Here is a 25,927-nt window from a genome sequence, read left to right on the forward strand (position 1 = left end):
TTTTTGCGGTTAACGGCTGGCATGTTTAGCACAGGGTGGCAGAGTAGGTCTAGTTTACCAACAAATCTGAAATTCTGCTCTAGGTGCTGTTTTCTGAAAGCTAATCGCTCGAACCTCATTCAATATTGCTGAAAGAACACTGCACTGGGCGTTCTGAATAAGCCACCGGACATGCCTTGTTGCTGAAACCCTAGTGAACGGAAATAGATCAGCAGATGCACGGAGTGAGTACATGTAAACTTCCGTTCAAAAAAGAAATTTCTATGCCACCACCTTCCCCGAAAGAAACAGAAACAAAAGAAGTGAACCTGAAAGCCTAAACTACGTTTGTCACAGTATCTGCCTAAGGTGGGGCTAAGTGTTCCAACACACAGAAATTTTCAACTGGCAGAGTGTTGAAAACCATCATTCGTATATGAATGATGGCATAAGTGGAGGTCTCAAAAGAATTAAAAAGGAGTTAACTTCTATTCCAGTTTCTACGATACATGCCCCATCTGTCCTAACCTCATTGAACCCTGCCAGGATTCCCGCCCCCTAAAAGCATTTCTGACAGGATGCATAACTACAACATGACCCTAGGTAGTAAACAGAGTGCCTCAGAAGCCAACGCATCAACAATGAATTATTTAGGTTAGCCAGAAATAAAATAAAATAAAATGAATGACAGTCAATTATGCATAGCTAGGCCAAATGCCAACTAGATGAGTTACCACTTCAGCTTTCACATCGATTTCGGATATAAGCATCCAGTCTCAGTTTACACTGTTTGAAAGACCGATCAACACATTCAAACCCAAACAGTATGAATGTGCCTACAAGGTCTAGGAGTAGCGTGTCAAAACTAGATCCGAGAGTCTTGGTGGGTTTATTTCTCAACTCAAAAACGTTACACAAGTTAGCGGCTCCTACTAATTCGGCCATGACACGTGGTCTCATGACGTCATGGCCGGCAATCAGTAACCAGTCATCTCAACATGCGACCACCACTTGCCAGATAGGCAAGCATGCGAGAAGGACCAGACAAAAACAAAACACTGGCGAAAGGTGAAAGTGGAGACCTTGATGCCAATGCACCAAAGGTTGTATCTAGAGCGCAACAATTCAGAACGAGTGCAGTTTGCAACTGCATTGCGTCACGAGCAAAACAGTATGTGGAAGAAACAAGTGGGCACAATGAGGGAGAGACCAGTGGGATAACTACTTCACCTTTCTCAGTTCTTGGAGGAACTTGTGCTTCTTGCTCTTTTCATGCTGTGGAGAGAAAGAAGGAGCAGTAAGGAAATGAATGGTAGCAGTTTGGGCTAGTTGGCCTATAAGGTTCATTACGATACACTAATGCAGAGCAAATGACATGAAAACACAGGAAGAAGACAGTACAAGACCAGCACTGAGTGCCAACTGAAAAACGGTTTCTCTGTTCTGTTAAAAAAAAACAAAGATGCATTCTCTACTGGTATGCACTGTCATTTGCTGACCATTTATGATGCATGCCATAGTCATGACATTCATTGCTAAGAAAGACGGTGCTGCCACAGCCAGAATCAAGCCAGAGTCCACGGGACCAGCAGATCGGTGCCGCAGCAGTAATGATATAACTGGGCTCGACTGTGTGGGCAATTATTATTTCGTGCTCTGTGTAGTCCAAAAGTTGGATTATCGAGACAAAAAGAAACAGCTGCAAAACTCCCTAAAATCTTTTACCTAATGCACATGTAAGACAGACAGCATCACTGCTGAAAACAGCTGAGGGAGTGCCATTTTGAATTCAAATTAATCCAACAGAATGGATTGTCTGGGCTAAGCTTACCAGCTTTTTTACCTCATTGTTAACACTACGGCCATAGGTAGACTCTTCAGTCCCATCAAGGCAGCCTAGACAGAGCATACAATTGTGCTCAATGTAGTAGGTGGAGGCATGCATGTCTGTGTGGAGAAGGGGAGCATACGGAATGAAAGATGCTTGCTCCTTCCCACGTGTACCCTCTCTCTGTCTTTGGGACTGTAAAAATATTGAGTCTTTACCCTCACTTCATAGAATTTCAAACTGGGGAAATGGGGGGCCCAAAAATGTTGCACCCGAGCTTACAGGGGAAGGAGTAAGGGGTGGGGGGGTGGGGGGGCTGGTTGGTTACCTGGGTTTCCTTTTCAGGCGTTATATGCCTGAAAATTGTGAGTAAGAGAAAATCAAATTCTCTGCATGAGGAGAAAGGCACAGAGCCCATTTTTCTGCCAGTGTTCAACTCGACCTCCAGTTGCTGTTGCATACACAGCTGAAATTGTGCACTGTGACAATGTCTCACGCGGTGGCAGAAAGAAATGTCTGCAGCTGAAGCAGGAACGCAAGTGTGCCCGCGTGCCTTGTGCTAAAGGAGAACCCTGGATCTCTGAGCAGCTCACCTCGCGCTTGTGTCCCAGTGAAGGCAGCAGCAGCTGGCAGGCGTCACAGTACAGCTCAGCTGTGTAGGAAGGAAAGAGATTAGGGAGGGAGGGGGGGGGGGGGAGAGCAGGGGAACAGCAGCGGCACTTACGTTTTTTTCCAAGGGGTTCTTCTGTTCCCTCTGCTTCGTGGTTATCCTCCACTTTCTGCCAAGAGAAACAGCACACATACACCAATAGGCCACACCGTGACACTCCACTTGAGCAGCTTACCAGCGGTGGTTTGCCATCAGCACTGCTGGCTATGGCTGACTTTCCGCCCTCAAGAAACTTTTTGAGAGCCGCATGGTGATCCTCACTCGTCAGGTGCTGCAATGATGGCCCATGTTCACTTTAAAGCACAGAGGTCAACCTTGAGCTCAGCTTGGAGCTCAAAATAAATGCAAATACAACATTCACTGCACTATGCATTAAGTGAGCAGAAGACAGCGTAGAACGAACTCATGATCTCCAATGTGAAAACGGCATTGGTCCCGTGTTTTTCTTTCAGGTTCTTACCTCCCTCACTGTACTCAACACCAGCCATTATTTTCCGGGTTCGACTGCTTAACATTCTGTTAGCAAGAGTTCAAATAAACGTGAATAATACTGCTAACTTTTTCATGGGATTTCCAAGGGCATATTTGGACAGTTCGATATAAGCAAAAATTTGATATATCTGGGTTCAACTGTTGCATTACCAATAAAAGCTGCAAACTGCAAAACAGCAGCCCTGGTTCGGGATCTCTAACCACATGGCAATTCTGTTCACAATTCGTGCACTTTGCAGTGGTTTAGTTCCCTAACGACCACTTCCTCTCTCCAAGAGCAAAAAGGATCTCGTACAATATTTCCCACGGCTTATTAAACCTCCAAAAAATAAACCGGATAGCGTTTTTACAAGAACAGCCTCAGAAAAATGCAAAAGTGTGTAAGATGCTGGCATATACTTTAGAATGTGGATGCAATGGCCATCAAAAATTTTCACCCCATTTCTTTAAAGAAATTCAATGCCTTGGCGAGACCACATCTTCCCCGAATTGCCACCACAGAGCGTGAAAAAATTCACAGCACACAAGGACACTCCACTCACCTCATTGAGCTCGCAAGCAGACTTGGTGAACACTTGGCAGACATCACACATGAAAGGTACAGGTTTCACCTTTGGTGGCTTCTTCTCTGCAAGAGCCACAGCGTCTCAAGGTCACACTCGCTCGGACATAAGTTAGCAGTGCCCGGGAAGAACACTCGGAGTGAACCTCTGGCAGCTAATTCAACAACAACAACATTCCTTGTGTAGCTTAGGATAGCCCACAAGTCAAGAGAAACAACTCAGCTTAAAGGACAGCATTTTTCCACTGTGATTTTTTTTTTTCCATCAATCAAAAGCACCTTGGCCAAATTAAAGGGTCAACTGTTGCACCAAAAAACACAGCAGAACAATATAAAACAATTTTCTTAATATGGGAGCGATCATTGTCATTAGCCAGACTATAGGGGTGAAGGCCTCTTTCATATTGCTCCAGTTAAACCGACCCTGTGCCAGCTGCATCCACTTGGAACAACTGTATTGTTTCCTTAAATGGTATCTGCAGACCCTGACATTGGGGACACAATATACAGTCAGAACATTAAATTAATGCAACTGTACAGACATGACAATAACAATGCCACCCAGACGGTGCGCAGTGGCAGTACTGAGCACAATATTAGCCTATATGAGGAGATTTGGCCAAAATTACGACCGAGAGCACTAACATAACAAACCGTAAACAAAAACCTTACCAAGGACTTTTAAGTGCCTTACAGGTCGTCAGTGCAAAAAAGAAACTGAAAATCCATTGTATCTCACATGTCTATATCCCAAGGATCTTTTATCCCTAAGACCTTTACCTCAAAATCCACCACAGTGGTGCAGTGGTTAGGATGTTCGATTTCTGTGCCTGAGGATACGGGTTGAATCCTAGTCGCAGGGGCCACTTTTTGATGCAGGCAAAAAGCCAGGGGCTTGTGTGCCATGCAGTGTCAGTGCATGTTAAAGAACCCCAGGTGGATGAAATTTCCGGAGCCCTCCACAACGGCGTCTCTCATAGCCCGAGTCGCTTTGGGACGTTAAACCCCATAAACCAAACCAAACCTTAATCTCAAAGGTTTGAGGTAAGGTAGACTTTTCCCCTGCAGCAGTTTGGAAATATGTAAAACATTTGCTCCCAAAATTCCTCTCGAAGATGCTCTCTCTTCACTAAATCTGCAGATTCACCACATACCTTTGGGAGGCCGGTGGGCACGGTAGTAGTGAATCTCATTACGCAGAGTGGGAGTCTCATTCAGTTCGTCAAGTAGGTTGAGCTGGTACTTGTTCCGGACCTGCAACCAGGGGCATGCTCAGGCATATACACCCATAACGAGAGTGCAGCGCAACCGAAGAGCCCTGCTGCTCAGGCGGAACAGTGCGAACCGCGTTACCTCATGACGCTCCTCGTGAGCATACCAGCTGCCGAGGCAATCATGCGATAACACTAAGGCGCCTGCCACACAGGAGCATTTTGCCAGCAATGACCACCATTCCCAAACTGAGAGCAGATGCTGTGCCCAAACAGTCGTGGCTGTTTGTGGCAAGCATTGATGTGCCCACTGGAGAAACTGCGCCACACACAGGTCGCAGTTTCCCAGCACAGCCCCCAGGTGCCACAACCTGCAAAGAAGGAAGACATGATCACCGACCAACCCCTTCAGAAGTGCGGCGGCCACACTGCAACAACTGGTTCACTCACCCGCATGTGCTGTGGGCTGCTCTGGGCCGCCCCATCCCCACACAGGGATGGCCTAAGTAGGAACTTCACCTTGCTGATGTCGCTGCCGCTGCCACTGGTGCCCTTTTTGTCTTCCTCCTCTGCTTTCTCCTTGTGGCTCTCACCGTTTCCTTCCTGAGACTTCTCGCCATCTGTCGAGGACCGGTGGATGCAATGGCCACTCCACATCAGCAAGGCAGGTTCAGTAAGAAACCAATCAACTCTGGTAGCACAGAGTGACCGGACGTATGCGTGCAGCTTGGGGCCCCATCCACGAAAGGGTGCCGAACTGGCTTGCTTTGCCTCAACATAGTTTTCATGCAGGTATTGTGGAGCAAACATTGTAGGAAGACAAGGAGATAGAAGGAAAGCTTCCTTCTGTCCTCACAAGAGGACACCACTGCTTTTTATACTTGTGCAAAACCTTGTTTCGTTTTCACGCGATTTGGTGCTGCTGCTGGCGTGCAAAGGCAGAAATGGAGAATGCCTTTGCAGGCTAGTTGGTTGGCTTACATCGCCGACAAGACAAGCAAAGGAAGGAACGAAGTGACAGAACACAGCATTCTGTCCTGTCACTGCTAGGCCAGTTTATGAAACAGTAGAGTTGTAAGTTGGGCTAGTTCCCGACAGTGCACAGCAGTAAAAAGGCACTCAAACGCGAGACAAAGAAACAGAAGTAGACAAACATACAGACTAACTCATATCGCATAATGTATACTCTGAACCTCGTACAAATAGAAAACACAAGAGCAGAAGAAAATATCCACAGTAATGCTAACAGTTGCGCGCCAACTGCAAATCACACCTCATCATCCACTACAGATGGCTGTCTGCCACAATCACAACTTTTTTCTGGAGATATACAACAATGTCAGTTTGCAAGTAAAACTTCTTTTTCGCAATGTAAACTGCTAGTTTTAGCGAAAACCATGTGGCACCCCATTCTTCTGCATTCCTGAGATTACTGTTAACACTATGCCCTGGTCACGGAGCAAGAAACCATTTAGGAGGTGAAACTCCCGTCAGCGCGAGCGAGCGCAGGCGACCAGATAAGGTCACAATTGTAGCGCCGACGGCACGGAGCATGATGAGGCCGTATATAGTGGCGGCGGCATGCGGCGCATCGCAGAAGCCGCAACAACAAAAAAGAAACCTGGACTGATTGCCTTGGCAACCGAAATGGCGGTAATTTCTTTTCACGCCGACAGGCACCGCCAGCATAATAGTGGCGCTGCGGGCTTGTGACCTTTTCTGGTGGTCGCCGCAAACAGCGTAGTTTCCACTCCTAAAGGTTTCTTGCTCCATGGCCCTGGCTAACCCAGGTAAAGTTCACCGCAAAAAAATGGCAACTCATTTACAGCCAAGCAAATGCAGGGTACATGCCGTGTCTTACGGCCCATTTGGAAAAGAAGGGGACTACAGCTCAGCAAAAAGTAGCAATGCTACAATGAAAAGACTTCATTTGGACGCTACCTGCTGACCAAGAAGGGTCATATCAGGCATGACATAAGTGGGACGCTATACATACTGTAGCAAAAAGGGGAAAGTGTTTTAGAAGAGAAACCTTCCCCGTGCAGCAGGAGAAAGCGTTGGTGATGTTAAAGAACTCAATAACAGTGGTTTCTCAACCACTCTTCAAACAGAAAGTGCATGTGTTGACTGTACTTTCTCCATTATCTTCTGTATGCACCACAGATTGAGGCTAGCTATTAACATGCCCATGCCAAGTACGTAATACCCAAGGGTTGCAAGGGCTGTGCTGAAGGCCAACGGCTGCCTTGCAGGCCTGTGAGATTACACCCTGACCGTGACCCTCTTCGCGAGCTGTATTTGTAGACAAGAGAGAGAGCAGACAACCGTTCTTAGCATGAGAGCTGGGATGAGTTGACAGAGGTCTTCCTCTTTTAGGCCCTGTCACTTGCTGGTAATCCGTCTGATTAACTGGACAGCTTGAATGACCGTGGTTGTGAGTCTGTTCATTGTTCTTGGACCTCCTTAATCGGAAGTACTCCCATGTGTACGTACATGCAGGGAGTGGAAGGGGGGGAGGCGTTGGTTTGCGTTCCTGTCGTGTGGTGTGGCTCTGAAAAGCAGGAGTTAAGATTTCGGATGTGAACATTCAAGGTCCACCACTCCCTATGCATGGGCATTGATTATGTCGACCGCCTGCTGTGGCATAGCCTCGATTTTGCCATCATTACCTGTACGTGGTCTATTATTTCTTTTCTCAAAGGCTTCTCTCCCCCTTTAACGGTAATACTGCACCTGAAGTCAAAAGTGTAAGACCAAACTATGATCATAAAATCAGCAGCCGCTATGCAACTGTAGAGCAGCAGCAGGCTACCCTGGCTGGTTACGGAGTGGCACAGTTTGCCTAATTTCAGTCTCTTCCAGACAGGAGTCGGAAGCGAATGAACTGCAAAGCTCACCAGAACCCTTGTCCTCCCCCTCCTCCTTCCTCTTCTTCTCCTTCTTAGTCCTTTCGTCATCCTCGGGTTTTTTCTTCTGTTTTTTGAAGAGGGCCTGCAAGCAGTACAGCAGTGATGAGGCTCTGCACACTGCCTATCAGTCCCACCCACCATTGCAATTATCAAGAGCACATCCGATACACCAGATGTGGCCCCCACCTTCCTACATTATATTGCCACCCCATAGCACAAACTTTAACTCTTTCATTAACACGACAAAATGCCTGTTTCTTATCGGTCTCAGAAGATATTCTTTTGCTAGTACAAATAATAATACTGCAGCACACGTTGTAGCATACAAATTTGCACATAATAGAATGCTCTTTCCACAAACATAAGTTACAAAGCAAAACATTTATTAGGGAATACATAAAAAGTAGAAAAATTGCTAATTTTGTGGCGAGTTAATAAATATGAGACAGAAAATGCATACCTACAGACGCATTATTAACAAAAAAAATTTAGAATATATATGTTTTGAACACCAATGACCGAGGAACACTGTGTAAGAAAATAAACTTAACACTGTTCTTCAGCTACACAAAAGAAATTACCGGTGGAAACAGCCTCATTTCTCATGCCATGCAGTGAAGCAGTTTTTGGTTTTTCATGCGGCACCGCACCAAAACTAATGCAAACTGACTGTAAAGGTCAGGTATACAAGTTGGACATGCGGCAGACCTTCAGGAATGCGTTTTTGTGGAATAAAACCACCCGGATTCCGAGTCAAAGCTCACTAGTGAATAGCTGGTGCGATTTTCGGGCAACTATCACCACTCAACACCGTCAGACAACAAGGCCAACAATATGATTCGATATTTGACTTGCTGGAAGCATTTTATTCCCAAAAATTTGATGTTAATGCTGCATTACCCCAAGTGGTGTTTTTTTTTTTTTTTTTAAGTGCGGCCACCACACCCTCTTTCGCCACAACAAATGCACATTAGTTCTCAAAAAGGTCCATCAAAAATTAGAACATCGCCAGAGTGCAGGGATGGAAGCAGGCTCGATCATTTTGGAGCAGCTTTGGAAGCAGTAACAAACCATTTTGGAGCAGTTTTGGAGCAAAAAAACAAGAATTTTGGAGAATTTGTATTGTGTTTTGGAGCAAGTTTCTAAGGTCAAATGCTTTTTATAATGACAGTTTTCTCTTTCTGAAATGCAAAATCTCCAACCTGATTCCTTCTTATGCCAGGTCAATGCATTTCCAACTTCGCACTCATCTCTGACAAGACAAACAGCCAAAGCATATAAAAGTATATAACACAGACTGATCTTAGCAACAACTTGGAACAGACTACCAGCAAACGGAATGCTTGCTGGTGCACTTCAGCACTGAATGCCTAGCCTGACCTAAAGCGTTTACCTATTTTGACTAGGCAGATTCGATTGTTGAGTCCACCACTTTGATGCGCTCAAGCAGTGCTACTAAATTAGGGATTAGATTAATGGGCATGACATTTGCACTCTCTATCTTGTGCATATCCTTTTCGATCCTATGTCTGTGCTGATAAATCGCTGAGCGCTAGTCAGCAGTGCTTGCAGGAAAGATAGATGACACTGGAGGGTTGCCTTTTCAATCTTCAGCTTTTTTACATCACTGCCTCCTGCTAATAGTTCAGCATTCTTTGCTTGAACAATGCTGGGGCTCATTTTTAACATCTTGGCATAGGCCCTGTAGAGCATTCCAACACCTTTGAACAGCTTCCCTGTGATTGCCACCTTTAGCGTACCAACCCACATTGTTTCAAATATGATTTTGCCTGCTGCAGGCCTGGCAAGCTTGTCATTAACAAAGAGGCTCGATGGTTAAGTCTTGTTTTCACAGCAGAACCATTAGAATAACTCATGCAGTTCTTGCAGTCGGACAAGTTTCCTAACAGCTCGCAGTAATTTGCGCTATCTGCTTCACTTGCTACTCTCATTTCTCTCTCCACCAGCAATTCAAAAGGCTGGGAGGAGGTGCTATGTCATATGCACAGTGCATTTTTTTGTAATTAATTCCCTCCAATCGCCTGTAGCTCATACTAAATTTACTTGCGAACAAATATTTATTAAACTCCATGCTTTCGTTCCTTGCAAAAAGTTTATTTGTATTAAGCCCAGTGCAAGATGCCTTATATCTTCCACACCCCCCCCCCCCCCGGTGCTGTGACATTCTTCACATTTTCTGCTAAATTTGATGGCATAATATCGAGGCAGCTGGGTGTTTGCAGCAGTTTTGGAAAAATATTGCATTTTGGAGCAGGATGGAGCAGGAAAAGCAGTTTGGAGCAGAATGGAGCAAATGGAGCAGTACTTCCACCCCTGAGAGTGTGAAAATTTAAACTGGTACTACAAGTGCAGTGCCTAGACTAACCACTTGGTGGGCTAGGTGCACGAGAAACGATTCCAACACGTCGAAATCAGCGATTTAAAGCATCGATCACTGGTGATCGATTTGAATACGCATGGTAATGAAAGAGTTAAACAGCACTCACAAAATGCACTACATGAGTTTTCATGCATACTTGTGCGACACGATTGCACTCTGCATATGTCGTAACACTTGCCCCTGGCTGCTACTGTCAGAAACTGGGGTGTTCCAAAGCAGTGCTGCACATTTGTGGCCTGAAGATCCTTGGAGAGATCATCCGCCTGACAAAAGCCGCTTCTTGCCATGCACGGGACAGTGGCGATTGATAGCCAAGTAGTCAGCAAGCAGTACAAGTGGAGCTTATTAATAAACATGTCGGTCCTAAGCTGAGCCCTATTAGAGATTGTCCTATCCTCACCTGACAAGATTTTGTACCTGTTACAAACACAACCTCTTGAACTGGCTTCTCCGAGCAGCTGATTAGGTAATTTCAGTTATTAATTATCCGAACGTTACACAGATTCTAAAATAATCTAAACACAAAAGTCCCGTATGTTGCGGGGCAGAGCCTTCAAAAAGCTGCCTCTAAGGTTTGCACCATCTTTATGGTCCTTAATCACCATTCTTTTATTTTCCAGTAGACACATATTTACACATGTATGTACATATGTATGTACATATTTAAAATACAGACGATTCCGGATATACTGAATTATTCCTTATACCGAATTCCCCGAATGTGCCCTTGACAACCCCATGCAAAAGTATAGGAAAGGTATTCTCATTTATTGAAATCCCATTCAGCAGAATGTTCGATATATTGAACTGCGCACCATGCCTGTGCAAGCGGCACTTCTCCTAATGGTGCCCCCACTGTCATTTTTTTTTAATGCGGAGTAGGATCAGCTGTGCAGCTCTTGGCATTTACTGGCAATGCTAATGCTGCCAAACCACTTGACGGAGTAAACGGCAAGTCTTATTCAAAGTGCCCTTCAGCCCAGCAGATGTTTTCAATGATGTGACACTGTTGTCATATGGAGAAGCCAAACTTCAGTGCACTTGTTGGCCGGTTAAACCAGCCTAGATGACTCAAGGCTAGCGGCTGCTGACGCATGGCTTGGTTCGCTACTGAAGGAGACGAAGAAATCATGGGTACCCTAGTTTCTGTGCATATAATCTACCAGTCACAAAATCAGACTTCTCGTGACCAGCAGCGGCTTTCCCAGCTTTGATGGCAGCCCCAACCACAATGGTGCTTGTGTCATGTGGCGTGACATGTAAAGGGCAAGCTGTGCAAGCCCCAACGCTCCAATCTGTCCCAACTAAACAGTTGGAATGAATGCTCGCGCCCAAGGAACGGCACCTGGTGGTGCGCCCAGTGCACCCCTCTTGACACTCAACCCATAGGTGCATGCACATGCCCCTTGCGGCAGGGGGCTGTCAGTATGGCAACGAGAAGCATGCCGCTAGTATAGGTATACCATATTCACGCTTCTAGGTCATCTGATGACATGCTTTATATATCGAATTATCGATATAACGAACTATTTCGCAATCCCCTTCGAGTTAGATATATCTGGGAATGACTATAATGTGCACTTATGTTCAAACTTAAAAGTGCTACTTTTCCTCTTTTACTGCCTATAAAGTACTTTTAGCCACCAGTTTTTGGCAGCTAAAACACACCATTTTAGTGTCGAACAATTCAGTCTCTAGTGATCATATAGATGGGCGTAACCACCCAGCCCACTAGCTTACTCTACAAGACAGCAACATCAACAAAACCTCTGCCCACCTGCGGCACTTGGCAGAATAATGCAAATCCCAGAAAAGACGTGTTCTGAACCCTATGCACATTTACAGTCAACTTTTTCCAGACATACCATCTTGTGCAAATAAATTCGCAAATATAATGCAAAAATGACTTTTCCAAATGTGATGTCCCCATACAATCACAACCCCATAAGCTGTGAGGCGCCAACAGTCACTTCTGCAAATGCTCCCGCCAATGCTAAGGGTCCACTATTCAACACGCCCTGAGGAAAAACCTGATCCCAGATTTTCCAACACATACCATTACAAAGCATCATTACGCAGGGAGAAAACGCCTCACCTTGAGGGCCCTCTTCATGGCACGTTCAGGTCTAACTGGTTTGTTTTCGACGCGCAGCTTGTGCTTGGTGCTGTTCATGTGCTGCGTAGGAGGTGAACAGAAACATTTGTCTGCAGGTTTCCCCCCACACGAAACTTGTCACACTTGCCCCCTCACTGTGAACGACAGCCGCCTGTCTAACACTACATTCCCCTCCCCTCCACCTCAGCTAAGTGTTAACGCCTGACTGTATTGAAGGTGATGAAAATGGCTCACCTCTTTGTACTGCTGCATGGAGTTGAGCTCGACCGAGCAGTACTTGCACAAGAGCTTTTCGCCATGCACTGCAGTTGAAAGGTTGAAAGGTTGAATGGTACAAGACAGCTGGGAGAACAATGACTGGCAGTCTTGCCGCACATAGTAAAGAAGCCTTCCGAAGAGCAATGCGCAACACAATACACATCTGCATCGTTGATCAGTACACTGCGCTCAGACGCGTGCTCCATCAGTCACGAGGAGAATATTCCCAGATTTGGTCAGAGCAGGAGCAGTCAAGAAAACAAAGAGAAAAAGACTGGAGAAAACGTGACAGCCGTTTGACAATCACCATCCACCAGGCTGCATACAATGTGGACCAAGACGACATGAACGTTTAACCACAAGTGAGGTCGTGCAGAGATCCAGGGTGCCCCGTGCCTCGAATCATAATTAAGTTTTCTTCCTTCTCCTCTGCCTGGGGAATGGCAATGTCTGCAGCAGACAGTAGCAGACTCTCAGCCAAGCAAACGTTGTGCCACTGCATTAACATGATGGACGCTATTATCCAAGTTTGGGAAATTTCGCCCCCTTCTACTGACCACTGTTCAACTCAACAAAACCTCAATGCACACGGCGAGACGGGTGAAGCTGGCTCGAGCTTTTTGAAGCAGCTTTAGGAGCAGTAATAAAGCCATTTGGGAGCAGCTTTGGAGCAGCAAAACAAGAATTTTGGAGCATTTGAACTATGTTTAGGAGCAAGTTCCTATAATAAACCCCTTTGATGATTGCAGTTTTCTCTTTCTCAAACATAAAGTCTCCAATCCGATTCCTTTTCATGCAAGTTCAATATCTTTCCAACTTCGCACTCATCTCTGACAAGATAAAGAGCCAGAGCATGTAAAGATATCTAGCACAGGATGACCATAGCAAAAACTTGGAACCGACTAGCAGCAAACAGAATGCTTGCTGGCGCTGAAAACCTAGTTTGACCAAAAGTGTTTGCTTATTTTGACTTGATAGATTCGAATGTCGTGTCGATTCCTTCGATGCGCTCAAGCAGTGTTACTAATTTAAAGTTCAGATTAATGGGCACGACATTTGCATTCTCTACCTTTTGCATATCCTTTTTGATATGCTGTGTCCCCCCCCCCCCCCCAACCCCTCTCCCCTACCTTCCACCTGCCATCACAATCAGGCAAAGTTTTTGCCACAGGCCACATTTGCCACAGGCCACCAATCTCCAGAAAATTTGACTACATGACACAAGTAAGTTTATCTCTGCAATCTACAGTGGAACCTTATATGACAACCTACATTTCACAACAAACTGGTCTAGGCCTGGTGACTCCTCCAGATGAATAATGCATTAAAAACCTTGATTATATGATGAAAAGCTATGCCTGTCTCACTTTGTACAACGGCCAGCAGGAACTGTCTAGAAATAAGAGATGGTGGCGGACCATTTTATTGGTGGACGGCAAGCTAACGCAGGCTGTTCCAGAATGTAATCAAGAAAGAGAAGAACGCATGCAACAGTGCGACCCAATGTACGACGACCTGCGAGCCGATGGTTCTGCCACTGGTTCTGACTGCGTACATGTGACCTGCGGCCATCGGCGCATGACAGCTGCCTCCTAACCCGTTTCTTTGTGCACTTCGTTCACAGAAGCATAACAGAAATAAAGTTCATGTTCATAATAGCATAATGTTATGTGCCGGCAGTAACAACTTTCTGATCAGCAATGGTTAGTTTGAAAGTGAAGTCCACTGCAGATTCAGTGGAGAAGAACATTAGGCTTTGTTACATTGATCAAATAATGCAGTCACCTGGCAGATTGCACAATGCTACATGAAGTGTGCCATCAGTGTGGGTGTACATTCAGGTCCTGTATTCGTGCCACAGGTAAGCAAAAAGATTTATTTCATTTCCCATGGTCGTTATTTCATTTGTATACTGGTGCAAGTAACAAAAATTTGAACTGTGCGCCACATATAGCATGTGGCTCACTCAAGTTGGCGATCACTTTCCCTGATAGATTAATGTGGCATCAATCTCCTCGTAACCTCCAGAATTCAAAGCTACCGAACTGAGCTCGTTTAGATTGTTGTCAGGACCTTGAGCGAGGGCTCGTTCTCCTCATTTATCTCCATTTGCCTCTGACTGCTAGCCTTGCGGCTGCATTATCGAGCACTGATTTATTTGAGCTGTGCATACACCATCATGCCATAAAAAAACTGAGTCAATGGAGCAGGGAGGAGGTATGTACTTGCATAGACTTATATTTTGGAACCAACTTTTGGGGGGAACGGGGAGGCCACTAAGGAGTACGAGTTCGAGTGTCAACATCTATGGGGCAATGTACAAAATAGTTCGTGCATTTTTACACCTGCACAGCTTCTAGGACATGTTTGAACAATTGCTTAATTTGCTCATCCTGTTATGAAGCCTCGGTTTAAGGACAAAGCTTTGCAGGAGAAATACAGGGTTATTTCGTAACGCGTAGGAAAAAAATATATACAAATAATTTTGGCAGCCAGAGTATCGTTCGCATTCATAGCGTGAATGCATATGCATTGTGTTACTTCCGACTCTACAATACCTGGATTATGAACAGTCTATAAAATACAGTTATAAATAGTCTTGCACAGCCCCCTGAAAGTTGCATAATCGAGATTCTATTGTATGCTAAGCAGAAAAATAAATAATATTAATTCATTACCAGCCACACCAAGTACAGCCACGTACCTACAAAAAAAGTTACATACAGACTTCGTAGAAGCTTCACAATAGTATAAAATTTCGTACTAGTCCGGGGACAAAACCCACGAGACCACTGTCCATGCAAACAGCAGTCATTCCAGCATGTCATGAAAGAGACAGTCTACTGCCCAAAACGAATAAAGATATTCGCACTCTCTGTAGATCTCACCACTTTTTGGCTATAACAAGGGAAGAACCCGCAGATGATATCTGCTTGCAGCATATGTAATGGACATAATATATTTTATGACTATGCCACAGCGTCATACAGTTTCTTTTTTTTATGTGTGTGTGTTCATATGGACTTAAGGCAACTTTTTTTTTTTTTCAATAGATTACAGCTACTTTTATTATTAAATCTTGCTTTATTCGATTCTAAACGCTTTCAAAACAGAAAATCCTGTAACCAAGAACGCCACTAAAATTGTAGTGGTACAACCACCGGCTGTGCTGCTACAGGCAAAAACGTGAAGAGTAACACAAAGACAGCTGTCACTAAAAAAAAAAAAGACCTTCCTGCACAGTTTTCATTATGCAACTTGTAAGCTTACAAGTGGCGGCAGCGATAACATAGTGTGTGCGAACCGAAATCCTCGCCCATTACCAGTTTCATTTGTTGTTTTTTTTAATTTCTTTTTAGTACTATCAAACTGTGTCATATACTCGAAGTGAGGTAGATCCGCTGGATGCAAGCAGTGAGGACACTATAGGATTGGCACAGGCATACTTACCAACATTTTGTGCAGCATGCAGCAAGCCAATCTCAGGCATTCAAAAACATACAAAAACGACTACACACCAAGAAATCAAATGCGGTCAGTACAAGCCTGTGTGAGCATTGACAAGAACACCGTGAAATCAAGGCTGCGAATGTGTGCTCGAACGCAACATAAAGACCACTGCACGTTCTGTAATATAATAAAAGGCAATTTTCTCAAGGAATGTATTTTTGGTCACCTCGCGCAAATACTGTCTTTTTTTTTTATTGTCCGCTCAAGGGTTGAAAGCGACTGCGGTGTCGAAATCCTTTCGTTCCCACTACAGATGTACTAGGTCCACCTTTAGCCAGCTTGAACCAACACGCCTTCGTCGCCTGATGGGCAGCGTTGCGCTCTCCCAATCTAACAGTCCAGGATTCAATTCCCACCCTACCCAAATTAACCCAATTTTCTTTCCATCTTGGTTACAGGAATCTCCCTCAGGAATACAGCATCAATCCAAACATTTGTAACCCGCTGTTCAATTTATACAGCCCAGTTAGTCATTTGCTCCCAGTGTGGATGGAAGGAAGACAAAAGAAGCTAAAAGTGTAACCATTAAATGCATTCTTGCAAGAAAAAAAGAAAATATTGCACTATGCATGCAGTGAGCTGTAAAACGAGGGCATTAAACAATCATGTTATTCTGCTTGTAAATGTTCCTTTTTTTTTTCTCCCCACACACCACAGCAGCTGCTATTCGCGAGCACGTTTTATTGTGATTTTTGATTCCCATCCTGAGCTTTAAAGCCGTCCAGCAGGGTGGCTGTGCCTTTTTCACCTCACTCCTGCACCACACCTCTTATCAGCTACATTAGCGCACACACCGCTATCACCTTTACATGTTTCCGCCGTTATCTGCCCATGTCTGCAGTGCAACAACGCATGTTGATGTTTGTTGAAAGTGCAACCTTGGAGTTCTTAAGCCCCACACCAATGAATGGGCGCACTTTTTGCGTTTTAGTCTGTGGCAGCCAAAGTGCCGCACGCGAAGCCAGCGTAGAAGTAATGATGCGCTCCGACTTTTGCACACCGCCAAAAAAAGCTTTTCCCAAAGAAAGTACGCTCGCTCCCACCAGATAGCTTCACAGCAGTTAAACGCAAAGGTGGTCTTTCTTGTGTAGAAGCATCACATTTTTCTTTCCTTAATGTTCTGTGCGGACTGTTGCGGAGTGCTGCTGCGTGGAGTCGCCTTGGTTCTCAGTAGATAAGTTAATAAAAACCAAAACACATACAAAACAGTTAAACTATCGCGGATTTTTTTTAGTATTGAGTCCTCCACAACCAACCAAAAAGTCTCACATTGTTCATCTTTTTTGAGAATTCGTCTTAACCGTATTCAGTTTACCTGAAGTCCGCCATAGTTTTACTCGAGAACACTTCATGGTTTTTGCTGTCATGCTTCAACAAGTGACTATTTCATCGTTCCTAGAACATCATGCCTAGAAAGTGGTAAAACACAGCTGCAACTTCACTGAAGTGATCGAGTGTTATTTCCCAGAATGCCCAAACTTACCAACTTACGGAAGTTCAATGTTTCGCCTGCAACATAATAAATGGCATGATGTCGCACACCTCGCTTACACCCCAAAGTGCCCACCAGAAGCGTCTATGCATTTCCGCAGTCTTGTTTCGTGCTCTTCGAAAACTGCAGCCCTCATGCAGTTGGAAATCATAAGGCAGGTGTCCTCAATGTGCTGGCTTAGTTCAGTGCAGCTTGCCACACGGCTGTGGCTGCACACACGAGCTTTCAAATATCCCCGCAGAAAGCAGTTGCATAGTGTCAGGTCTGGCAAATGTGGTGGCCATCGCATGGTGCACAAATGTTGCCCCACCAGTTTGAAACATTTTCTTGCAGGCAATTCCGGAGACTCGCTGCATAATGAGCCGGAGCCCTGTCCTGTTGGAAAATGGCTACGCTCTTTTAAAAGCATGTGTAGTCTTTCTAATTTGGGTAGAACCTTGTGCTTCAATATGTTCGTGTATGATATTCAGCCATCACTGCGTCACCGAAAAAAAAAGAAAAGGCCTGACAATACCTTTGCGCCAGGTGCACTAAACGATAATGTGCAGTGACTGCACAAATTCTGTTTGGAAATATTGTGGGTTTTCCTGTGCTCAAAACCTCAAATTCTGGCTGGAAACCTTACCATCCAGGTGAACTGCTTTGTCCATAAAAAGAAAAAAACTGCAGATGCCCACCTTTCTTGCAGGTGCAATCCTTTCTTGTTATGCGTGACAGACCTCAAGCCAACATTCCGTGTCTTGCTGAGAAAGTACAGGAGCTGTTTGTAATCTACAAGGGTAGTAGCTCTTATTGTAAGAGCCCGGCTTATGGTTGGTGAGGAGTTTCTGAAAAAATGTGCAGCATGCCTACAGGACATCTCCGGATCTGATGCAAATGCCCTTTCAACAGCATTTGTGATGCTCATGCATGCCTTGCTTTTGTCGGTCATTTGCATGGTGCTCAGTTCCTCCAACCTTTCCTGCCACCTCTGCGCTGCTTTCTCAGAAGGCAGAGGCTGGCTGAATAATTTCTTCAATTCTGCATGAACGAAGTGAATCGAACTTGATTCAGAAAGCCATAAAACAGCCACTGCCTTCTCCTGAGCAGTGTGTGACAGCATACTGGTATTTTCTGCACAGCCCAAATACATACACAAGAAAACCACGAACATAAAACAAAGCTCTTGTAATGGTCGGATGGAACTGTCATAACCAGAAGGCGAAAAAAAAAAAAAGAAAAAAAAAAAAATGAAAGGCACAACTAGCAAGCTTCTTATTAGTGTTTTTAGTGTTCAATAAACAATGTTTAGGGCTACTATCACCACAAAGAAAGATAAAATCTTCTATATGGTTTGATTTCAACGAGCAGATGGCACGCATCTTTGAATTAACCACATGAGCTACCCACTCCCTGCCCTGGCCGAAACATTGATTGCCGTGCAGCTAGCCAAATGGCAGCCTGTAAAATTAGCTGCTCTGCTTGCATAGAAAAATTCTACCGCAGCTGACTGCAGTCTTTCCCATATTCCAAAAATATCAAACAAGTTTCAAAGCTAAATTACATCCCAAAATATCAAACAAGTTTCAAAGTTAAATTACATCCCGAAAAATGTGAGCCATCACAAGCTACCGTACGTTTGGCATTAAGGATTTTTACACACTGGACAGATAAATATGGAACACTGTTTACGTACAGAAGAATCTGGGTGATATAAATTTTACACGGCCACGAAAAAAAATTTGTATCCTCTAAAAATTTGTAAAATCAAAACAAACAAAAATAAGTATGCAGAAGCACGACGAAGGCGTTCTTGCAGATGTGTTAACAGCTGAGAAATTTATTTACGTTCGCATGGCCACAGCTTGCCACTCGTTGCCGAAGCGATTGCGGAGTCAACGTTTTGTGGCCAGTGCGCGGTGCTGAAGACTCCAGTCGTGATTTGCACACTGGTATCATGGGTAGAGGTGAGGAAGAGTGTTCGAAACGTTGAAAATTCTGCATATTGTACACAACGCACTCCAGCCAGAGAATTTTACGAATTCATATCAACTCCAGATTTTTATCAAGAGGGTTTATATCACCAAGGTTTTGCTGTATGTGCTTGTACAGCTCTCAAGGGTGCAAAGAGCTTTCTAGTGGGCGCTCCTTGTGAGGACCTCAATGTGTTCACTGAACTTCTACTTCAGTGAGTACAATAAAGCAAGTTAATTTGACTGCGCATCCGACAAATGTCTAAAAAATAGGCTGAATTTTCCTCCACCAGGACGACTGCGTGAGTCAAGTCTGGTGCAGTGTAGCACCAACGCACGGTGATATTGTAGAAGTTGTGGAAGAAGACGAACCTAGGAAAACCGTGTGTGGTGTGACAAAGACAACATTCAAAAGAAGAGGACACAAGAGACTGGCTTCCTAATTGAGCACTCGGCCGGAAAGCCGACCCGGAATTGAACTTAATCTTACACTAGCAATTCTCTAGGGTGAATTGGAAGCCCATAGCAAGGGTTGCCATTTGCTATGGGTGCAGTCTTCCTTTATGTACTTCCACTCAGAATCTGGAAAACCAGCTTCTCTCCCATACTTAGTTTTCTCAATTTCAGCTGATCCCTTATCCAAGTAAGCCGCCATGGCCTACTGAGAGATGTGGAGCTACTCTCCAGAAATTTCTCCGAGCCCGTGCAGGATGGTCACGAAGGCAGCGCAGCTCTTTTGCTTACACCCCGTGACGTGGGTCCATCAATGGAAGCTCCAAGCTGCCAACCTCAGACAATAGCAACCGGATGGGTAGCAGTGGAAGCAAGACTAGAGACATGTGGCTTTATCCCAAGAGAGTGCAGCCGAAACCCACGATGTCCCCATTTTGAGACTGCAATAATCTCCCTACGGTCGCATCATTTGCATCTGCTGCACAGTTTCCCAACACCACTCTACCAGTCACAGCAGTGTCATTTACCTCTCTCTCTTCAGCATGATGCCTTCACACATGCTGTGATAGTGCATGGTACTGGATGCCATACTCTGCTAAGGCTAGAAGGCAACTGGGGGCAAATTTTCAAAATATTTTTTCATAAAAGTTGCACCCATGATTCAGTACACTGCCATCCTGCACCCCCTCCCCCCCCCCCCTTTTTTTTTAAACTTTCATGCTACAGTGGCGGTCGTACCACGTTCACGTAAATACAGTAGCTTAAAATTTATAACACTGAGCTATTTTTGCGCAGAAGCAAAGGTGCTTGGCATGAAAGCAGAAAGGAGTTTGTTGATTTTAGGGAATAAAATTTGATTGTGCTAGCATGCTTGACACGGTAGAATACCTGGGTGGATATTTTAGGACAGCGGACATCCCAAAATAAACCACTCTGTTATTAAGTCTGCCACTGCAGCGCAATCCTACTCTTGCAGGGCCACTCTAGTACTAGTATATATCACAGAAACTGTGGTACTGACACCTGGTTGAGTCGAGGGTGTGCCTGTCTTCCTTGGTGAGGACCAAGGTGGTGACGGGCACGTTGAACTTGAAGCACAGCTGCTTGTGGCGTCCCCCGTTCAGGTGCTCTGCCAGCTGCTTAGGGCTATTAGTGAATACGTTGCAGACTTTGCAGTGCACCACCTTGCGCCCCGACAGCCCTGATGGCAGGTCCTTCTCCCGGCCGCCCTGGTACTGGGGTGCCCGGTCATACGCCTTGTCAGCCGCCTTCTGAACGGTACGCTTGCGGTGCTCGAAGCTCTGGATGTGCACCGTGTACTGGGCCACGGTAAAGAACTTGCAGTCGCACAGGACGCACTCAAACTCCCTCTGCAAACACAAGGAAAAATAAAAGATCTGCAAAGGCAGTACCACGTGCTTACAAGTCACTGCATCAATTTGTGATGACAGGGGCTGGGGATGAAAATACCGTATCTATTCGATTTTAAGCACCCCTTTTTTTTCTTAACGCAATGCTGAAAGTGAGAAGAGGGGAGGGGGTGCTTAGGTTAAAAATAACTTCTTCACCCCCACATTTATGCGGCAATATCATGACGAGTCAGATGCATGAAAAAACATTTAGTTTGGCAAACTAACTTGGCAAACATCTTCGGCAAATGAGACCACAGCTTGCTTAAAGTTCATGCTGTGGCAGCCCCTTGAAATTAATTCCGAATTCCGTTATATCTGTCGAGTAGCTTACACCATAAAGAGCAGCGCAGACCCATGATGCCCAAAAAAACTGCCGTGCCCAGCCAAATCACTGCCCATTCCAGGTCCATGTGACAACACGATGATATTGTCACCGGGGTCACTTCCCAGCTTTTGGCACCGTGTGCCACCAGCTGTCATGTAGTTTCGAAATTCAGCAACACAAGAAAGTGGAGATCATGCCGCGAATGCCGTATCACATTGGGACTTCAGGGGCTTTGGCTCGACGACTTATCCTCGCAAAAAGGGGGATGCCTACATTCACATTTCGCACGCGAACTTATTTTCAAAAAGCTTTTTGCGAAGATAGGACTCCTCCCCCCAAAAATGGCTAAGTTTAGCTTCCTGCTGCTCTCATCATATAGCAACAATAATAGCAGAGAACTTGAGACTTGCAGCTCCAAATACAAAGTTGAAAATCATATGATGCCAGGGATATTACCATTACAGAAAAGCAACCAAAGCTCCAAAGCCAAGCCACTGGATGTTGCAAATAGGCAACTGTGCAGCACCAAATGTGGTAATGTTTCATGAAGTGAATTGTTATGCCTTCTCGGTCGAACTGCTGTTAGCACAGCCATAAGAAAGTACTAAGTGGTTGGTGTCCAAACATGAGCACAATGAATGGCTGCAATGAAGGTAAAGCAGCAGATTTTGTGTACTTTCGTACAGCTTAGCCACTGTATATGCGGGCACTGACAGCATGGTTGGTGGCACTGTTGCCATCCTAAATAAGCTCATTTTTCAAACCTTGAGAAATGGATGCATGCATCCCGGTTGCATGCAGCAAGGGAATTTTGATGGAGACAACTGCAGATGTCTGAATGTGGTGGCAGTTTTGCTCAGCAAGTATGCATCAGTCAACAAGGTCGGCTGGCAAAAGCATGCATATAGAGCCAGAGGATCTCAAGCCCTGAACAAGCTGCCGTTGCACAGCCCGTTGAGTAGTGGTGTTGCTTGGTGTTCACCATTCCAGGTACTCACCCCTTCATCAGAGTCCCTAAACTTGGGCTTCTTTTTAGGTGGGGGGCTGTTGCCCTTCTTCGGCTCCTCCTCTGCACAAAAAGGGTCAGGCTCACTGCACTACTACACATTAGTCAGGGAGAAAAAAAAATAAATGCCCCATCTAATGCGGCAAAAAAATCTGGCAGTTATTTTCCCCGGGTTTAGCAGAAGTCTGTGGTGCATTTAAGCTATGCCTTTAAGAGCATAATATAAGTCATGACGGCTTCCATCTGCCACCTCCTATTCCAGATCCTCATTCGTGCGTGTGCACTTTGTTACTCCCTCAATCTCTAATCCCTTACCCTGTGTTCAGGACATAATCCCTAATCTCTTATCCTGTGCCACGGACATAATCTCTAATCTCTTATCCTGTGTCCCGGACATAATCCCCAATCTCTTATCCTGTGTCCTGGACATCTCACACATATTCGTTAGCGTACAGTCGTAATCTACCAAAACGTATAACAGACAGGTGTAAAGCCCTGCTTTCACCGAGCTGCATGATTATGCCTACACGGCCTAGGGTGGCGGCTGTTTGACGAAAGATTCAAGGGTCCCAGTCTCGATTCCCATCACTTGCTGTGTGGCCACGTCCTGCGGCCTCATGATATTGTACCACCAAACATTGAAAGGCAGTCATCAACGGGGAAAGAAAAAGAGAACAAGACATTTTGGTTCCTGTACAGAAGCTCTGTTCGCAATGAGCTGAAACAGAGATACGAACTTAAATAAGCATGCAACGAGGATGCAGGGACCATGCTTTTACTTCAGAACACAAGTTAAAAATACACTTAGATGAGCTTGACTCCAGGATTTATAAATATAATTCACAATAAACAAGAGCTCACTGGTGCCACTCCACCCCCCCTAAATCTCATATCATTAGGCACCGCTGCTGCTATTACTATTCCAAGCCTTATCCAATGGAAGTACTTGAGAGGGTGGCTCTGACTTCACACAGGAATTCCATGGGTTGCAGAGCTTTGGGCTGCAACTCCTATGCGCTGGTTAGGAGTAGCTTGAAAGTCCGCGAGATGCAGGTGCAAGGCTTTTGGTACCATGTTTGTAGGTCTGTGAATTTGCCAAGCGTCCACATTTTTTGCCTCCTTTCTTGTTCTCGATTCCTACTGTGGGCACCTAGCCGATAAGAGCGAGAATCGTGCATCTAAGCTGGTGCTGTTACGCAAAGCTGGTACAGGTGTTGCCATCACAACTAATGGCATGATACACCAGCTACAGCCCTAGAAGTTAAACCCTTCTTGCTAAGACAAGTCTTTCAAGGGTCATCTGCAAAATTTTAATGCAGACTGACTCACAAAAGCAGCTGATCTAACCCCAACAGGCCACATCAAGCCTGCCTTGCAGGAAGTACTAGCGAGCTGGATTACTGCAGCCTGCGATGGCATCCCGGAGAACTTGGTTGCATAATAGTTCAGAAAGTGCTACGTTTCAAAAGAACCTGGTAAAATGGAAGATTGTGCACAGTATGAGAGGGAAGAGGAGACCAGCAATGATGACGGTAATGAGTTCATGGAAAATAAATGGGGTTTGCATCTACTATAATTTTTCGGCAAGCTTACATTCCAGGAATGTTTTTTTTTTTTTTTTTTTTTTCTGGCCGTAAACTTTCGGGTATCAGCATACAAATGAGACCAGCCTAGATTCCAGTAAACATTTTAATACCCAAGACTTGCTGAACTACAAACCTGCATAGGCAGCGGGGTCCCATAGAGCTGTACACACCTGCCTTCGTTAGCTTTCTAATCTTTTAGCCACTGAAGGTGCTTGGATGCCCTGATTTTCTAGTGCTCAAGTGGTAAAAGATTGTATGCAGTGGCCGGCCCAATGGAGATTGCACAACAAAGATGGAAAAGACATCTCAGTGCCATAAAGATCACTCCTGTTTATTATATTCAGGGGTGGGATGGTCAAAGTAGGTTTTGAAGCAACTCTTGAAGCAGAAAAATATGTGATCTAGAGCTGCTATGGAGCCCAAATATGCATTCAAAGATAGCTGTTGAGAAGAAATATAATTCCCTTGAGGAAGTAATATGAACACCTTCAAGCAACTTTCAGTAAAAACATGTAAAGCTTGATTAACATGCATTATCATGTCTCAAAATTTCATTGGGATAGAGATTTTCATTCTGTACAGCTTCAATAGGCAGCATATGTTTGTCAGGAATTGCCTCGAATAGCTTTCATGATGAAGTTTGGATATATAAAAACCTTGGGAGTAAAAAATCAGAAAAACATAAGTCATCAGTTAGGGTGCAATTTATGGTCACGGCTGCACGGGGTGATGGAAAAATCTCATTTGAGCCATGTACTTATAGTTTTTTTTTTTTTTTTTTTCGCTGAATAATGAAGTTCAGCATAGCTCTCTTGTCAATTTTTTTCGAGGACGCAGGAGGGCACGACTTCTTCCAGATACATAGATCCCACTCTGCCATCAGCCAGAAAATGGCAGTCTGCAGGTCATGCTGTGCACCATGCCACATTGTAGCCAGTTTCTACACCTTCATACAGCAAGACAATCCCCTCAATGCTGCTCTGTGTTGGAGCAACAATGAGATAATGACGTGCCAAAGTGCTCTGACAAAATGCAAAAAGGCACCTCGAAAAACACACAGGTTTTTTGCACTACAATGCAAGTGCTGCCACCATTACATGGCAACACTGTGGTGGTGCAGTGGCTAGGCCACTCAACTCCTGTGCCCAAGGATGCGAGATCAAATCCCGGCCCACGGCGGCCGCTTTCCCATACAAGTGAAAAGCAAGGTGCCCATATGCTGTGCGATGTCAGTTCACATTAAAGACCCCCAGGTGGTCAAAATTTCCAGAGCCCTCCACTACAACATCTCTCATAGCCTGAGTCACTTTGGAACATAACCTTAAATAACAAACCAAGCTTTTACATGCTCCACCCGACACCTTTGGAATGCCATCTGTAACGCACTGACCTCGAGGAGACAAAGTCCTTGTGTCAGTTTCTCCGTATTGGAAGAGTCTAGATGGACCCATATAATGTCGCAAACCTAATGCACCAAAATGAAACTGCTGTGAGATGCACTATAAAGGCAATGCTTCACGAAACACAGTACTGAAAAGGCTGGGTCTAACACTTCTGTTCCTGTCATACCCTTTTTTTTGGTATTGTAAATGCGAAAGCTAGAAGCAGTTTCCGTGATACAATCACCACATGATCTCCGTGCCACTGCTTTGCTCGTTCAGCTATCCTAACAGCTTCTTTCCATACATGTCACATTTCGTATGATAATTATTGGTGTGATCACAGCACCAGTGTCTGTTTTCCTTCTCAGACGGAGCACTCACTG

At 44.9% G+C, this 25,927-nt stretch overlaps 1 protein-coding gene across 1 annotated transcript in view; it reads right to left on the reverse strand.

The window, feature by feature from the left end:
* Positions 1-25,927, reverse strand: part of LOC146208752 (uncharacterized) — a 36,719-nt gene that overhangs the window by 5,007 nt on the left and 5,785 nt on the right. The window contains exons 2-13 of the mRNA XM_084596052.1: positions 22,569-22,639; positions 20,855-21,203; positions 12,403-12,470; positions 12,148-12,228; positions 7,640-7,733; positions 5,262-5,362; positions 4,686-4,785; positions 3,512-3,597; positions 2,653-2,748; positions 2,532-2,586; positions 2,401-2,459; positions 1,210-1,254 (exon numbers count right to left, since the gene is read on the reverse strand). Of these exons, the coding sequence (XP_084452178.1) occupies positions 1,210-1,254; positions 2,401-2,459; positions 2,532-2,586; positions 2,653-2,748; positions 3,512-3,597; positions 4,686-4,785; positions 5,262-5,362; positions 7,640-7,733; positions 12,148-12,228; positions 12,403-12,470; positions 20,855-21,203; positions 22,569-22,639 (1,205 nt within the window). The remainder of the gene's footprint in view (positions 1-1,209; positions 1,255-2,400; positions 2,460-2,531; positions 2,587-2,652; positions 2,749-3,511; positions 3,598-4,685; positions 4,786-5,261; positions 5,363-7,639; positions 7,734-12,147; positions 12,229-12,402; positions 12,471-20,854; positions 21,204-22,568; positions 22,640-25,927) is intronic.

This window comes from Amblyomma maculatum, chromosome 1 (assembly GCF_055883805.1).
Source record: "Amblyomma maculatum isolate TAMU_Amacu chromosome 1, ASM5588380v1, whole genome shotgun sequence".
NCBI classification, from domain to species: domain Eukaryota; kingdom Metazoa; phylum Arthropoda; class Arachnida; order Ixodida; family Ixodidae; genus Amblyomma; species Amblyomma maculatum.